At 47.2% G+C, this 16,385-nt stretch overlaps 1 protein-coding gene across 4 annotated transcripts in view; it reads right to left on the bottom strand.

The window, feature by feature from the left end:
* FLVCR2 (FLVCR choline and putative heme transporter 2) overlaps window positions 1-16,385 on the bottom strand; it is a 43,300-nt gene that overhangs the window by 9,188 nt on the left and 17,727 nt on the right. For all 4 annotated transcript variants that reach the window (XR_012633886.1, XR_012633887.1, XM_074909985.1 and 1 more), the window contains exons 3-9: window positions 15,924-16,064; window positions 11,110-11,177; window positions 10,238-10,341; window positions 3,161-3,271; window positions 2,429-2,534; window positions 1,851-1,962; window positions 1,367-1,422 (exon numbers count right to left, since the gene is read on the bottom strand). Coding sequence is in view for 2 of the 4 variants with exons in the window: in XM_074909985.1 (XP_074766086.1) it covers window positions 1,367-1,422; window positions 1,851-1,962; window positions 2,429-2,534; window positions 3,161-3,271; window positions 10,238-10,341; window positions 11,110-11,177; window positions 15,924-16,064 (698 nt within the window). In the remaining 2 variants the exon portion in view is untranslated. The remainder of the gene's footprint in view (window positions 1-1,366; window positions 1,423-1,850; window positions 1,963-2,428; window positions 2,535-3,160; window positions 3,272-10,237; window positions 10,342-11,109; window positions 11,178-15,923; window positions 16,065-16,385) is intronic.

Below are 16,385 nucleotides of genomic sequence, written 5' to 3'. Positions count from 1 at the left end.
CAGCTCAGCTTAGCTAAGTGTGTTCCAGTTTGCCCCATTCACGCCAGGATTCTGGAAAAGCAGTTGTCTTCTAGCCTGGTCCCATACACCATGATGCTCACCACTACTAAAAGCAGCCAAAGTTGTAAGTCTCAGAGCAGGAAAACAATCATGATTTCTTTTTAAGTTATGACAATGGCAGGTAGGGACTCCTTTACCCAAACTAGGTAAATTGTGCAGTCTTTTCCCCCCTCATCTAGTCTAGAAGTACATGTGCAAGAACTACTCAAGGCAGCATCAATTCCCTTTACTTATCCTACCCTCTGCATTTGTGCTCAGATAGTTCAATAAAAATAACTAATAAATAAAAATAAATTTAAAATAAAAAAGCATGTATTTTGTAATTGAAAATCCACCTTCCTGAGCAGCTGGTCGGAGCAGAGCTGCTTCTTGGACCTTCTGGTCTCTCTCCAGATCAGACTGGTTAGATTATCTGGAGGAAGGCAGCACTGTCTTCTGAAAAGAACTGACTCGAGCCAGCAGAGAACTGAGCTTATGCACTTTGCTAGTCACGGTCGCTGATGGCTTCATGAATGTCGAGTGGACATCTCTCCTACTGTCCTGGAAGAGGAGCCCAGAGCAATAAGGAAAAGAGCCTCAAACAACCACCAGTCCCATACCTTTCTCTCAGAGAGACCTTCTAAGAGTATCCACTGCAAATAGTTCACCAGAGACCCTCTCCCACATGCAAACAGCTACATTTATTGCACAGCGTGCCACAGGGACATCATGCCCTGAACTCTGGTGCACACATATGAACTAGCAGCCTTGTCTGCAGCACTAAGTGTGGGGAGCCAGGCTGCTCAAGCCCTCATTTGGGTTTTACCACCTAGCTTCCTCCAGTCCCATACACTGAATCTCACTTGGCAGCTGAGGGCAAGGAATAAGAGGAATAACCCACCTCCCTAGGGGCTAGGGGCCTGGAATAATAGTTACCCAGCTCTAAACAAGGGCAAAGCACTAGAGGGATCAGTGCATTGTTAGGGGAGAGGAGAGAGCACAGTGCTGCCCTACATCTGTCCCTAGACAATATGAAGATACATGAAGCCCTGCAGACTCCCAGAGCCTATGGATTCTGCCTGACATTAACAGTAAGCAAACAGAGGCCCCAGCAGCAGACAGAGCTGGGATTACAGCCACCTGTCTGAAAATGCCAACAAGGAGCTTCTCCACAGACTGGGCAAGAAGTGGTGGGATAAGAGAAGAGAAACATCGCTGCAGTTCTAACTCAGAAAGGGTCAGCCTCATTCCTAGAAAGGAGAGAGGTTGTGTGTTGACCTGAGCTAATAGCAGGGGCACAGCAGGGATGAAGGAGGGATTTACTCACTGTCTGTTCATTATCCAAATTGGCTTGCTGTCTTCGGAGATCAGCCTTAATGAATGCTGGGACAGAGGGAGGAAGAGAGATGTGAAGGCAGTTAAGTCACCATGCAGAACCCAAATCAATTTCTCCAGCACTCAAAGGGGCAGCAGAGGCCCCAGAGGAGACAGGAATGCGTTACAGTGAACAACAGAAACCACTCTCCTGGATGACGGAGCAAGCACTTCTGAAACAGTCAGGATAGAGACTCCTTATTGCAGCATGTAGAAGGTGCATCTTTGGGACCCCAGCCAGCCACCAGGGCAAGAAGTCTTGGATCTTCTTTGTAACACAAACCAGATGCTTAAAGAAGCACAGCAGCATTGCTATGGTTCTACTGTGTGGGTCCTGCCCTCTCCTGCAGGCACCACTACACTTAAAAGTCCTTCAGTTCATATCCCAAGCCCAAGGGGAAGAGTCACAGCGGAGGAACGCTGAAAAATTTAATTACCTGTCATAATGGTCCCCAGGAACAGAAAGGAACAAAGAAGAAGGTTTCCTGCCTTCGTCTCAAAGTGATCAATGATTTGCCCTTGGCCGATGGTGAAGGCAATACCAAAAACCTACAAACAAAAGCAATGTCAAACTGTACTATTATTATAAAGCAGCCTCTATAGCTTCCCAGCTTTACCAAAGTATCAGAGCATACATAGCCAGCCAAACTGTTGGCCTAGCAAGGCTGGAGTTTGGTTATAAACACATCCAGAGACACCTCCTTGCAGCTGATGGAAAGACAGGTGAACCTTAATGCTGGAATGCCTTCTCTCGCTGGAGAAGAGCCAGGTCCTAGGCTGTTAGGACCAATGTTGGAAAATACAAGGATGACTGGCATCCTGATGCATTTTCCTAAGCAGAAATAGAATGGGTGCTACTAGAGAAATGCCATCATTCAAAAAGCCAGGTCCTGGGGTGCTTATATCTGCAGAATATTACAATAATCCTGGACAAGAAATAGGAGTCAAGGCTGGGAACTACAATTTAATCTCTCTCCCTATAAAGAGACAGGCAAAGAGAAAACAGCACACCTACCTGTGCTGACACATTAAGGAGCCCTGATGATGTTCCTTCTGATTCTGGGTATGTCAATTCTGCAGCAAACTCAAAGCCCAGGGGAAGGTACCCTGTCATGAAAAACCTGTAAAGACACACACAGAAAGGAAAACTTAGCAACCACCAGAAGGACTGAAGAGGCATAGTATAAGTCTATGTCCCTTTTGGGATGCTTCACTGACTGCACAGGATGTCTCTCCTAGTATTGTCACAGCCCAGGCTGTGACTCCCTCACCATGGTACAGTTCTTCCCCCTACCCAGAAAAACCTTTGCCCACAGCCTCAAGGCAAGACAGCAGGGAGCTGCCAGTTGCTACAAGAATGAGGCATTAAAAGCAGCGTCTCCCACAAGTAACTGTAAGGGGCATCATCTCCAGTACAATCAAACAGCCACCCAGGTCTACACACTTTTCATTTCTGCCCACTGGTCATCTATGGGACTGTGGTACCACTCACTTCCCACCCAAATGCTTTCACTTATTACCTGGAACATTTAAGGCAGCTACAGCTGAGCATGGCCATGCTAATGTCCCTGATTCTAATGAAACACAAGAGAGAGATGGGAAGACCAGATCATTTTGTACTTAAACCACACAGGAGCCACACATAGGCCATGGCTCTCCCCAGTCCCTCCTGCACCATGAGCTCTGTGTCCCTGCTCATCCCCTAGCAGCTCACATGTAGAGGAAAGCAGCCTGCACATGAACTTACCCAAGCATGCCTGCAGTCAGAAAGACCACCCAGAGGTGCCCTAGGCTCAGAGTGAAGGTGTAGGTTATCATTCCCACCAGAGACATGGTATAGACGACTAGTGTTGTCTGTCTGCAAGGAAAAGCAGAGTCAGGGTTTTATTTAATGCAGTCCTCCTATTCTTTTCATCCACAGATCTTGGTATAGTTTGCAGCACATGGTTTAAAAAAAAAAAGTTGCACAGCTATTTGACACCCTTACCCCAGACAGAGGAACTGGACTGACAGAGAGCACAGGAGAGTCTGCACACAGAGCAGGGCAGCAGAAGCAAAAACAAGACCTAGTAGTTTTCGCATCCCTACCTCATGACCAGGAGCTTTGCTCCCTGTGGAGTCAGAGCATCACATATATAAGGAGGCACCTATGAGGCAGCCAAGAAGCTCAGATACTGCCATGGGTTGACAGATCATGTACTATACACACCTCTTGAGGGGGAGAACAAGAGCCAAATAAAGAGCACCCCCTGTACTATAACCAGTTGGACATGCTTACTTATAAGCAAGAGCACTCCCAAGCAGGAAAGCAAAGGGAAGAGGTGACAACACTGCTACAGTGTTATGGGCCTGTATTTTTCAGTGCTATCCAAAACCCCTTTCATTGCTGCTTCTTTCTGTGTTTAAATTGCCTACTGTACTTGGAGGTGACATTCAAGCCAGGCTGCCCTCACAGTCTCACCCTCAAGCCATGGGAGCATTTAGCAGGGCTAATGCCAGTTCCACAGCCAATAGCGGCTGAGCTACAACCTCTCATATCTGGGCAGAGGGGACAAAGAGACCCCATGCCCAGGAAGCAGGCCAGGCAGAACCTGGGAACAGCCAGACCTGCAGCAGCCCAGGCCAGTTTCACCAGAACTGAAACATCAGCAATTGTCATCCCTGACTAGACACCAAGGAAACCCTTCCCACATCCAAAACCCAAGGCTCTTTCTAAAACAGGAGGTAGCAAGTAGCCTTTCACAGTACATAGTTTTGGGAAGAAAGGAAAGAAGGAGAGGTGAATCCTTTACCTGATTAAAATTCCACCAGGATCATGAAAGCAGAACAGTTACCAGAGTGACAAAATCTTTTGGCCATTATCTTGTAGGAAGAAGTTAAATGTATAACCACAAGCTACTCGTGTACTTTCTACCAAATTTTAGTCTTAATCCATTAAAGAATGAGTTTGGTATCAGTTCCTATAATTCTACTAGAGGAACTAAACCTCAAACTATTTTCACTTTTTTTCCTTTTTAATGCAAATGACCACTGTCAAAATCCAACCCCAAACGGGCGGCCAGTATTATATGGTCAATATACAGTTCTGTCTTCCCTCACTGCTGCAATGACTGAAGTCAGTGGGGGTCATGCTTATATGTCAATTCAGACTTGAGAAGCTAATTTCAGACTTCAACTATTGATCCATGCATACAAATGTTCACCAGACTCATTTAATGTATTGAAAGTCTAAACAACATTTTGCCGTGACAAGCAATTTTGTTTCATATCAAAGGGGTAGACAAATCCCTTAACCTCCAGTGCTGTATCATTTCTAGAATATGTTCTTTCCAATGCTTTCATGGAGGAAAAAAGAAGTCATCTGTGAAAGCAGCACAAAGGGGCTGCTTGCTTCTGCTACAACCCATTTTAGAGGGATGCTACATGGTCAGCACAAAGCCTGGAGGCTGCAGAAAAAGACCTGAAAGACTGACAGAAAGCAGCCCCAGAAAGTGAAAGAGAAGCAGATGAAAGCCTTTTTCTGCTCAGTACAGGTTCCTCAGATATCTCCCATGAGTTCTTATGCCTCCCATCCCTTGATAGGCAGCCATGGAGGAAAAGTGTTGACTAGGAAAGGGGCTCATGGTTAGATTTACAGTTCCCTTGTCTGCATGGACCAAGTTTGAACTGGTGCTCCTTCCATAAACAGGATTCTCCAAACTACACAGCAGGTAGTGCTAAAATACAGTGCAAGCCTCCAAGAAGTGGCTGTGGCCCTAAGAAGCTTAGTCTCTGCCAGCAGAGACACTTGGCACATGGGGTTTGTATTATTTTTTTTTCTCCCCACAGCCAGTTTGGTCTTAGGGCAGAGCTCTTAGGATGGTCCCACAAAACCTCACTGTTTCCTAGACCTATGGTTGAAGTATTCTAAGTAGTTCATATCTGATTCATTCTGTCATGACAGTTGCCAACAGCTGCACTTGGCTCTCATCTCCAGGCAAAGGTGATGAATGACTTAGTGGCCAGATGTGGTCAAGACTTTGTTTCACACTGATGCTATGTCATTAGTCAAGCTGCAAGAAAGAAGTTCCCAGAACATGCAGCCCTCCACTGAGAACCAGAGCAGGCAGGCTCATAGAAGCAGTCAGGTCTTGAAGGTGTTTTCCATTGGAACTGCAGAACTAAGTGGGGGACAAAATGGAGAAAACTAATCTTGCCATGGGTACTTTATCTACCACACATTAGCTGGCTCTAGGAGACTACGAGCCTTCCTCACTGACCTCCCTGAATCAATGGGCTCCAGCAGGACAAAGTGAATCGACAGACCCTTGTGAAAGAACAAGACCTCAGGCTTAAGTGCTGTGGAAATCACACACCGGGAAGCACGCTGAAGTCATGCACTGAGCAGCTGCCTGCTCATCACAGCCCTTAACTGGGACTTGAACAGACAGCCCTGAATGCAACTCTTGCTGCAGGAAACAGCTGCAGCACACAAGCAGACTTCTGCTAAACCAGAATTTAGCAAGACACTGCTCCTCTGAGCATACCACTGACAACAAAAAAAGTGAGATTTAGGGCCCAGAAGTCCAAGCAAGACCCAACATTTTGAAAAGGGTTTGAGACACAGGTAGGCACTGGGGAAACAAAGAAACCCCTGGAGAAAGACATCAAGGCAGGGCATTTCTCATGAAGTGGCCTTCGTCATAACGTTCACTAGAGGACAAGAAGAATGCTCTGTGGACCATGGGGCACCAGGGCATGGAAGAATGCCCAGTTTTGCTTGATAGGCCTCTTATAGCCATAAATATCTTATGGGAAAGATAAAAACACAAAGGAAGGAGGATAAGCAGATTCACAGAGGATATCTGCACAGCATTCTGATGGTTTTAGCAACCTGTTCCCAAACATGGTGTCTCTACAGGGACTGATAATTATGGTTGTCTGGAACAGGTACTGTCAGTCTCCTTAACAGGCTGGCTGGTGCAGTGAGTGCAGGCTGTCAATTACACATCCTGCTACATCATCTTAGGACAACTGAGGTACACCTACCTCTGTGCTCTGGGGTGTGGGAAAGAAGCCAAGCACACTGATGTGGAAGCAGTGTTACAAAGGCACCAGCTGCCAAGCCTCTACATCAGAGCCAGAGGGAGATCTGTGAAGGAGCCGACACACTTGTCACTTAAGTGAACCTAAGCTGCCCTGACATTCATCTGCCCTCCCAGCCACATTCCCTACTCTTCTGAAGAGGCAGATTAAAGAGCTCACACAAGGGACTGTGAGAAGAGAGAGACCTTTAAGAAAAAAGCCAGCCAGGGACAGCAACAGCAGGGAACAGGTCTGAAATGGAGAGCACACCTTCTGCTGTTCAGCCAGCTCCAGAGGGAGGAAGCCCCAGAGTAAGGAACAGGCATGACCCAGCCCTTGTCCAGCAGTGTCTCCCAAGGTTGCTTGGACAAGGAAAGCCAAAAGGGACAGGATCAGACTCACAGGGGATTGGAGCTGTGAAAACCCTAGAGTCAAGCAACATCTGAAGCAACAAATAAACAAGGGGCAGCGGCAGGGGGAGGCCGCAGGCATGTTCCACAGCTTTAGCTGCTCACTGGGATGTTGTGTGCAGCACTAGAGCACTCTGCTGTACAGACTGGGATGATAGGTGGCCTCCACAGGCTTTGCCATGAGGACAGCACATTTCAGGTTGCACAAGACCCTGAACAAAGACTCCCAGAAGAATCTCACTGCTGAAGTCACTGAGGTGTCAGATGTCGGAGAAGGGCTGGTTCAGTTTTCACCACCCCCTCATACTTCAGCACTCAGTTTTATGCCACTTTCTTCCTGTATACAAGTCACAAACAAGGATAGGCTTGGTAAATTATTTATCTAAGACATATGGCAGGACAGGGTGAAGGTATCCACTACATAAGAACTAACATGGAAAAGGCCTACAACAAGATGACCCAAATTACAAGCCAGGCTAGGCTGAGAGCGCATTCACCTTTCAATGGAAGAGACCCAAGCACCCCATTCTCCAATATCAAAGTCTTTCCTCCCTTCCTCAAAATTTTAACACACTTTGGGCCTGTACAGACCTAAGTTTAAAACATCACTTGGGGTTCTCTGCCTAGTCAATGGAGAGAGATGGATATATCTGACGTTTTGCCTTACAGAGATGCAGTGATGACAGTGGAGAATGCTGTCTGCAACCAGCTGGACCTGAGACCATGTGAACACTGTCCTTAAAAGCAAAGAAGGGCCAAAGACAAATGCTGATTAACCCAGTCCCTGATACTGAATCAGACTCCCCTACAAATACCAATACACCCAGCAGTCTCCAGGTGTCACAACCCCATCACTCCTCTGAGCCAGGAACCTGAAGGATGTACATAGAGTTCTGTTTAACTTGATGTCAAAACATGTTCTTTCAAGGAGGTGGGCTGTTCTCAACAAGCCATCCCATCAGAGGCAGCCCCAGTTCTAAGACCCCTCACTCATCACAACATAACTTGCATATTTGTATAGGCCAAATCTGCGCCTGCTAATTCCAAAAATAAGAACAGCACAGGGGCTGCTGCAAGGACTTGCCTACCAAATAACAGCAAGAATGCAAGGCCATTTGGTGCCTGAGCATGACAGATGGGGAAAGCCTGACTTAGCACAGCCTCACCCTTTCAAGGAACTGCTGATGGGACAGTAAAGTTCAAACACGCATGTAGAGCTCTACAATTCCTTCTGTTATTAACCTCCCCCTACTCCCCTCAATCACAGCTGGATCCCATTCATTTGCTTCCCACTCTCTTCAAGCAGACTAAAAAAAGGACTTGACATCTTTCCTTCCTGATTTTCATGTGCTTACCATTTCATTCCTGACACTATCTGAGCAGCAGAAGGAAGGGGGAGGGTACCTACCTAGAACATCTGGCATCTTGACAGTTTTTTTTAATAGACTTTTAAATGGGGATAAATAAAGACTCTGTAGCACTCAAAAATTTTGCTAGTTCCACAGAAATCTACTTTGTGGGCTGCAATGGAGAACAAATTCTTAGCAGTGTTTTTCCTCACCTATGGCTCTATCTATCCCCAGATAGTCCCTGGGGTCTGTAGGATAAATTCCATGGGTGGCATAACCCTTTTTTTCCTGTACTCTCAGCCAGCTCTGCCCACCTACACAAGGTGGGCAAGCAGGGGCCATGGAACTAATCCAGGATACATTTTTTTACCCCTCTCCCATTCTGACAAATTTCAAGTCTCAGCTCTGCCCAGTGAACCACAAAGCTCTTCACCCTTCGTGCCGCAACTTAGCTCCACCTAGGGAGAATCAAGAAGACCATCCTCCCTATCAGTACCAGTTGAGGCTACCTTACCACTAGCCCTTAGCTGGAAAGACACACAAGTGCCCACAATGAGAACGTGGTTTTCTGGCCCAAGATAGCAGGTAGGATAGTGGCAGTGGGACTCCCCCAGGTGAAAGCTGCTGCAAGGAAAAGAGCTCCAAAGTTGCCTTCAGCTCGTCACCAGCACATCACCAGTAAAGCCCCCCTGTCACCCAAACTGCTCAGACAACAAATTATAGCACAGTTCACAGAATCACAGAATCATCTAGGTTGGAAAAGACCTTGAAGATCATCCAGTCCAACCATTAACCTAATACTGACCATTCTCAACTACACCATATCCCTCAGCACTATGTCAACCCGACTCTTGAACACTTCAGGGATGGGGACTCCACCATTACCTTGGGCAACCCATTCCAACACCTAACAACCCGTTCTGTAAAGAAATACTTCCTAATATCCAGTATAAACCTTCCCTGGTGCAACTTGAGGCCATTCCCTCTTGTCCTATCACCTGTTACTTGGTTAAAGAGACTCATCCCCAGCTCTCTGCACCCTCCTTTCAGGTAGCTGTAGAGGGCGATGAGGTCTCCCCTCAGCCTCCTCTTCTCCAGACTAAACACCCCCAGTTCCCTCAGCCGCTCCCCGTACGACCTGTGCTCCAGACCCTGCACCAGCTCCGTTGCCCTTCTCTGGACATGCTCGAGTAATTCAATGTCCTTTTTGTAGTGAGGGGCCCAAAACTGAACACAAAAATTGAGGTGAGACCTCACCAGTACCAAGTACAGGCGTAGGATCACTTCCCTGTTCCTGCTGGCCACGCTGTTTCTGACGCAAGCCAGTTCTCAAAGCCAAGAGGGAAACTGAAACGCCGATTACGCTGACCCCGACATAAGACGGGAGAGGCACTCACCACCCCCTGGGACACTCTACAGAGGTCTGTCAGTGACACTTGAGTTCCTGAGGACTGGGAGCTACAAGACACACAAAGACTCTTAGCTGTCCCTTTGCAGATGACAGGGTATGCTGGCCACATGTGCCTTCCCAACCCATCAGGCAGCAAATGCAGAAGCATCGACCCACAGTCCCAGTATGCTTTATGCCTACCCTAAACACAGCAACATGCCCTCACACAGTGCCTCTGGGCACTGGGTTCAATGTGCTGTTTATTAAGCCAAAGGATTCACAGAAGCTGGTTTGTAAGGGCTGAGAAATGGTCTAGTACAGTCTTGATTCTGCTTGTGCCAAGAACTCTCATCCCTGACAAAGCAACTGCTGGGCCATCTCATCCTCTCCCTGTGGCTCCCCAGGGACCATTAGAACCAGACCTTATACGGGTCCAGTGCAGACTAATGCACAGCTCCAAACTTCCCTTTAGACTAACTGGATTTTGAAGAACCGCTTTTTTTTCCTACAAACCCTTCCAATGATTCAGTCCCTGGACTGCTGAATTGCAACCGCACAGGGTTGCTCCTTGCACAGTATGGGGGGAGAGCAGAGGCAAACAAGGGACTTACTTGTAGGTTTTGCTTCTGTCCAACCAGATGCCAGAGATCAGAGCCCCAACCATCCCCGACAGTATAATGGTGAGTCCAATCCTGCCAGCATTCACCTCTTCCCCCTGTGGTGAGATACACACACACTCAGACAAATGCAGGAGCCAAGTCATAGCCAACAAGAAGCAAGAGAGAGGGAGAGACACCAAAGTTAATGTTCTATAAATGTCTTCTGCTAGGAACACACTAAAAAGAACTAGCCTTTGCAAGAACACTTCTGGGTCCACTATGAGCCATTCTGGTCCATGAAGAAAAGTGGTTTGGCACCTCTCTCTGAGCCAGCCCAGAGAAAAAGGTGAGCACTGGCCAGCATGAACAGACATTCTCAGAGGAGTCAGCATAAACCCTATGAAGTTTGCTGTCTGCTGTTAAGATTTGGGACAGATAGACCAGGAAATATTGGTACCCACTATAAGGCAGCATGGAAAGGAGCTCTCTAGCACACAGACCCAGCAGTATGATCTGCAGTAGCTCAGCTACTGAAGCACCCTACCCTTCTGCCACCTGAGCACAAGTGTGGGCAGCCTCCCTGTACAGATGTTCCAGTAGAAATCCTTGTCAGGAACAGGGTGAAGGCAATTGCTGGAAGAATTTCTCATAAGAAAAAGCTGTCATTAAGGGTGTAAAGGAGCTGTCTTTGCTAGAGCTTGCCAGCTTTTGCATGGGATGCTGTAAAGAACTAAGTGAACCAATGCACTTCTGGCTGGCTCTGGCACAAGTTGGCTGGCTAGCAGAAGTGTTGTGGTGTGGCATTGCCTTTCTCACAGACTCTCCTTTGGCAGCCAGTGCTAGACAACAAGCATCAGAGGGCCAAGAGGGTTGGATGTACTTACTGGGTAGTGATGGATCACCATACGGTTCAGCAGAGTGGACAGGGCGTAGAAGCAACCTGTATTCAGACCTGAGAGGGGGATAAAAATACAGCACATTGAGAGCCTGCTACTCTCCTGCTGGGTAATGAAAGGGTAGAAATGCAGAGAGAGATCTTTGGGAGCAGAGATCCACAACAAGGCTGCCAGGTCTCAGGAGAGCCAGCTGGACTGGCCAGACATAGGTTGCTGAAAGAAATGCAGACAAGGACAGCCAGATCTCAGCATGCAGGAAGAAGCACCCTCAGTTTCAGGACAGTTCTTACCTTAGCATGTAGAGAAAGGGCTGCACACATTTCTGGTCTGAAAGGTCTTACAAGCCCTTCATAGGGTCTCAACCCTCCCTCACAGCCCGATCCATCTCTATCATTGGAGTTTTCTCCTCCCCCCAGCCAAGGTAAAAATACTAAAAAAGCACCTGCCTTAACATCACACCTCTAAAAAAGACCTGGGATTCAATTAACACCAGTGCCATTGACCTGTATGGTTTCATCCCAGGGAAGAGCCTGATAGCAGCTTCCCTGCTGAGAGCCAGTAAAAAACATCCTCTCCAAGCCAAGAAACACCAGAAGGCAAGTAGGAGCAGAGATGATGGTAAAGCACAGACAGCACTTCCCCCAGGCACCTGGTGTGTGTGTCTGCATGGGAAAAATCTTGCTTTTTAAAAGATATCACTGAAGCCTGAAAAAAAAGAAAAAACACAACTGTGAAAGTAATTGTCTTTCTGAAAGAGAAGTTAGATTAACTGTTAGAGGCATCAGCCACCTGGCAAAGGTTTCTCAGTATCACCAAGGTGAGAATGGAAACCGTTGGGGTGATACTGGTCAAGTCCCATTCAGACACTCTGCTTCAGCTTACATGCAGCTCTGGCTGAGTTAAATGCCTTCCCAAAGGTCACAAAAACCAAGAGCTTTGCTAATAGTAGACAAGGACATCCTCATGGGTGCTGGACCAGCAGTACTGCAACGGCTACACTTTCACCTTGGGTGATACTGAGAAACCTTCCCCAGGTGGATGAGGTCTGTAACAGTCAGCTCAACTTTCTTCTCAGAAAGTCATTTACATTTGCAGTTAGTTTCTCTTCAAGGCTTCAGTGATCTTGATGGGGGGAGGGATGGGGCCACAGATTTCACCACTGCAGCTCACACATCTATAGACTCCAAAAAGAGACATGGGTTTAAAAACTGGCACAGATGCCTGAAATCCTGACAGAACAGATACACGTCAAGTTCCCACTTCCTCTTTTGGTCTCAGCCAGAAGCAGAAACATCACAATACATGATACAGAAGTGCAGTCTAGCAGGCAAAGGGAACAAAGCCCTGAGCTCCCGTAACCCTGAAGTCCTCCAGCTCGCCTGACCCTGAAGTACTCAGTGATCCTGCACCTAGCCAACTTCTCCACTGAGACACTGGATACCTATTGCCTTACACAGCCCATGAAGCACACTGAGAAGCCACAAGATTGGCAGCTGGAGGGGACATCACACTTCCTTCACACACCATCTCTGACAACATTAAGCAGAGCTCACTCCACAGCTTTGTAGCACAGAGAACAGATGAAAAATCTTATGCAAGTGACCTCAAATAAACCAGTGCCTGTGACAGTGCTCCCTACTCCAAAAGCATATGTTACAAGAGAGGCTAGTAAGCTGAGTGGCACACTCTTTAGGCACAAGAAATCCACTCAACCCTTTCCACAAGTTCCTCAAAAAGGCTGGAAACTCCAGCAGGCTAACACCCAGAGAGAGGGAAGAACAACTGGAGATCCCACAGCAAGGAAGCACCCTCCTGCCTGGGAAGTTGTCTCTTTGCAACATTTGGCTATGGCAAAACAGCCCCCAAAAGCACTAATTCAGCTTCATCCTATCTCCACCTCTGGAGCACCCTGCTCACTAGGAGACATCACAAACTGCAGTGCCAGGATGTGGGAATGTGGCAGATCAGCACTATCCCTCCCACCCACTGTGGCTTCACTTCAAAGCTGGGCATAAACATAGACCAGTCATTTGTGTACCTCTACTTCTAGCCCAGCCAAGAGAACAGCAGCCTTGTGGGAACAGCTGGACACTGCTCTGGTAGCCGATGCTGTCAGTATTCCAGCTTCACAGCAACTCTGTGATGCATGCAATTTCTGAGAGAGAGAAGGGCTCCTGCTCCCAGGCTGGGCAGAAAGCGATACTGAGTTGGCAGCAACACTTGGCACCAGAGTCAGGCAAAATATTCTAAGAATCAGGACAATGTGCCGAATTTGCATTTGTGAGGGCTGGCAAAAGTTGTAGGCATTTCATATGTCACAGTTGCCCAGTGAAGTTTCTCCATGAATTACAGCTGTTTGAATGCCAATAAAACAGCCAAGGGTTGTTTCCAGTGGGGAAGTGTCCATTTGTCCATGCAGATGAAGAAACCAGAACTAGTAGCTGGGAGCAGGACATCTGAAGGTCCAGCCCCACCTGATTCATTAGCTAGTTACCATGGTTTGCTTATAATATGCTGCAGAAGAACATTTGTGAGACCTCACACTGTCTCCTCTATTGTACAGAGGCCAGAAAGGGGAAGTTCATTCCATTTGGCTCCAAAAGGAGCACTTACTAAGCCTCGGACTAGAACCCAAGTCTTCTATAGCTAAGCAGCTTATTGCCTAAACGCCAGACTATTGGTCTCCCTCTTCTTCACCCTTGTCATCCTCCAGGACAATGGTTCCTTATGCAGATCTCATTGCCCTGCCTCCTCCTCACTGCCCCATCACCTTTCCAAATGCTGATTCCTTGGGGCTGTCTCATCATTCCCATTCTATCAGCCTTTCCCAGGCTTTCCCACCCTTTTCCTGACTGCTGCCTCCCAGTAGCAACATGCTCTCCAATGCAGAGCCCAACCCAATAAACTCAGAGTTTCTTAATGCTTACTCCATGTTATACCTCAGCTTTATGGACGCAACATCAGCAGCTTTTGGGAAAAGCCTGTCTGAGGGTTTTCCTGAAAAACAGTTCACTAGCACTAACAGAGCCGCAGTGCCACCAACGTTTCCAGCACTGCAGGTCTTACCACAGAAAGGGAGTTGGCAGCTTCTGGCAACAGCAAGACCTCTGACATCTGCAGACCTGTTCTGACCTGGCATCATGTAAGGGCACCTATTCTTTCTACAGCCAGAGGAGATGAACAACCAGAAGATTTCCCCCTCTCTCCCCTGACACACACTATGCTAATATAAAAGCTACAAGAGGCTGCAGGTAGCTTTGTGTTAGCTACAGAGAATGATTCCGTTGCACTGATGTGGCTGCAGATGTCTTAAATCTTGGTCAACATAACTTCTGACTTGAGTAGGAAAAACTGTCCCCATTTTAAAGCCAGACTAGTTAAAAAAAAAAGTTTCATGCATAGTTCCCTCTCTGAGTAACAGTCACCATTTCAAGTCAAGCTGGAGACTGACATGAGGCTGACACAGTGAGGAACAGAATACACACGCAGACCAGCAGGAAGAGAAACTTAATTACAAACCACTGAACAGTCTTTCCATGTTATTTGTAACTGCCAGAAGGGAATTATTCCAGGCAGGTCAGATTCTAAACATGCTTTTAGGACTGAGAGCCCTCCTCTCTCCTCTAAGACTTTACACTCATTAGAACAAATGCTTTCCCTTTTCTTTTCCCTGAAGGGCAAGTGCAAACTGAGCAGATGACAAAATCCAACCTTTAGACACAGTCTGCCTCACAGTTTTTTCTGTCTCCACTTTCTGAGAGGACATCATGTACTATGAAAAAAAAAAAAAAAAAAAAATCAACTGCAATGCAAACCAGCAGAGCTTAAGGGTGATCTGAGAGGGGCACTTCTAAAAGACTACTACACTGAGAAGGAAGAGATTCCAGCAACTCCAAAGACCATTAGCACCCTCAGCAAGTACAACCGTCTCACTGTCTCCAACCTGGCTACTCATCCTCCAGGTCCTTTAGGCACCACTGCTGGCAGAATGACAAAACTTTCAGCACTATTTAACCTTCCCCACCCCTGCTCTGAGGAGCTTCCATAGCAAGCTGGTAGGAAGTGAGGTCAGAAACTCCCTGCAGACTATCTGGCTACAGTACATCCTATTATGCAGCCAGGGACAGACCGCAATGGTCTTTCTGCTAAAGAGAAAAATACATTTCCATATGACAATTCAGCATCAGGGAACAGATTCAACACATCACACTGCCCTCTGAGAAACAGACCAAGACTGCTGAAGAAAAGCAAGCAGCAAACCCCGTGTGCAAGGACAGATGGCAAAAGGTTATGTTCTCCAATCCTTCCTTCTATTTGCTTCATAGGGACTGCCAAGGAGGCCGATGCAGTCTGCACATCTGCACGCTCCACGTGACCTCCCCTGGGATGCCTGGCAGCCATACCCTGGCTTGGGAAATGACTTGCACTCAAGGCTGTGACTTGCACTCAGACATAGCTCCATATATTTCTTAGGTAAGCACTTAGATTAGTTCATTGCAAGTGACTAACTAGAAAGAAAGACAACAGGATAAGGAAATCCCCTGAACAGAAAACAGTTAAAGACTGGGAGAACAGTAGTGGGGCATATGCTCCTCAGTGCTTGCCTTGCTTTTGTTCTTTGCTAGGCATTTGCTGGTAACCACTAGTGGAGATTATTGGGCTAGAAAGACTCCTGGTCTGTGGCAGCACAGCTATCCCTATGCTTCCCTAAAATAACACAGGCCCCAGCAGAGCACAGAGAGGAAGGGAGAAGCTAAGCATGTCTACAGTGATAATTGCACAGAAGAAAGGCCAGACCTTACCATAAGTGACCATAAGCAGCAAAAAGTTGCCATTGTGGAGCAGACGGAGAATTGATTGCATGTAGGAATACTCCTCTGTTGGTCTTGACTGGATCAAGGCCTGAGCTCGGCTCGGAGGATGTGGGGGCTTCTCCTTGAAGACTGAAACCAGACACAAAGTACATCTGTTTGTAAAGGTGCAATCAGGGAGCCTGAGCACACATGGTAGTTAGAGCCATTTGAGGCACAGCAGAAGGATTAGTAAAACCAAGTGTACCAAATACACCATCATTCTTAAGCTTTGATTTCCATGCATGAACTTACCCAGGAACAGGAGAGAACAGGGTCTCTTCAACAATAATTCCTGCCACTGGGGAAACACCTTGCCTTCAATTAACTTTTTGTGTAGGCAGTGTCTGGCAGCAACAAAAGTGTTCTCAGGACTCATAATGCCTTCATCTCCAGGAGAATGGCCAGCCAGCT

Source organism: Athene noctua, chromosome 6 (assembly GCF_965140245.1).
Source record: "Athene noctua chromosome 6, bAthNoc1.hap1.1, whole genome shotgun sequence".
NCBI lineage: Eukaryota > Metazoa > Chordata > Aves > Strigiformes > Strigidae > Athene > Athene noctua.
The sequence above is the reverse complement of the archived record's forward strand: the minus strand, read 5'-3'. Positions and strand labels throughout refer to the sequence as shown.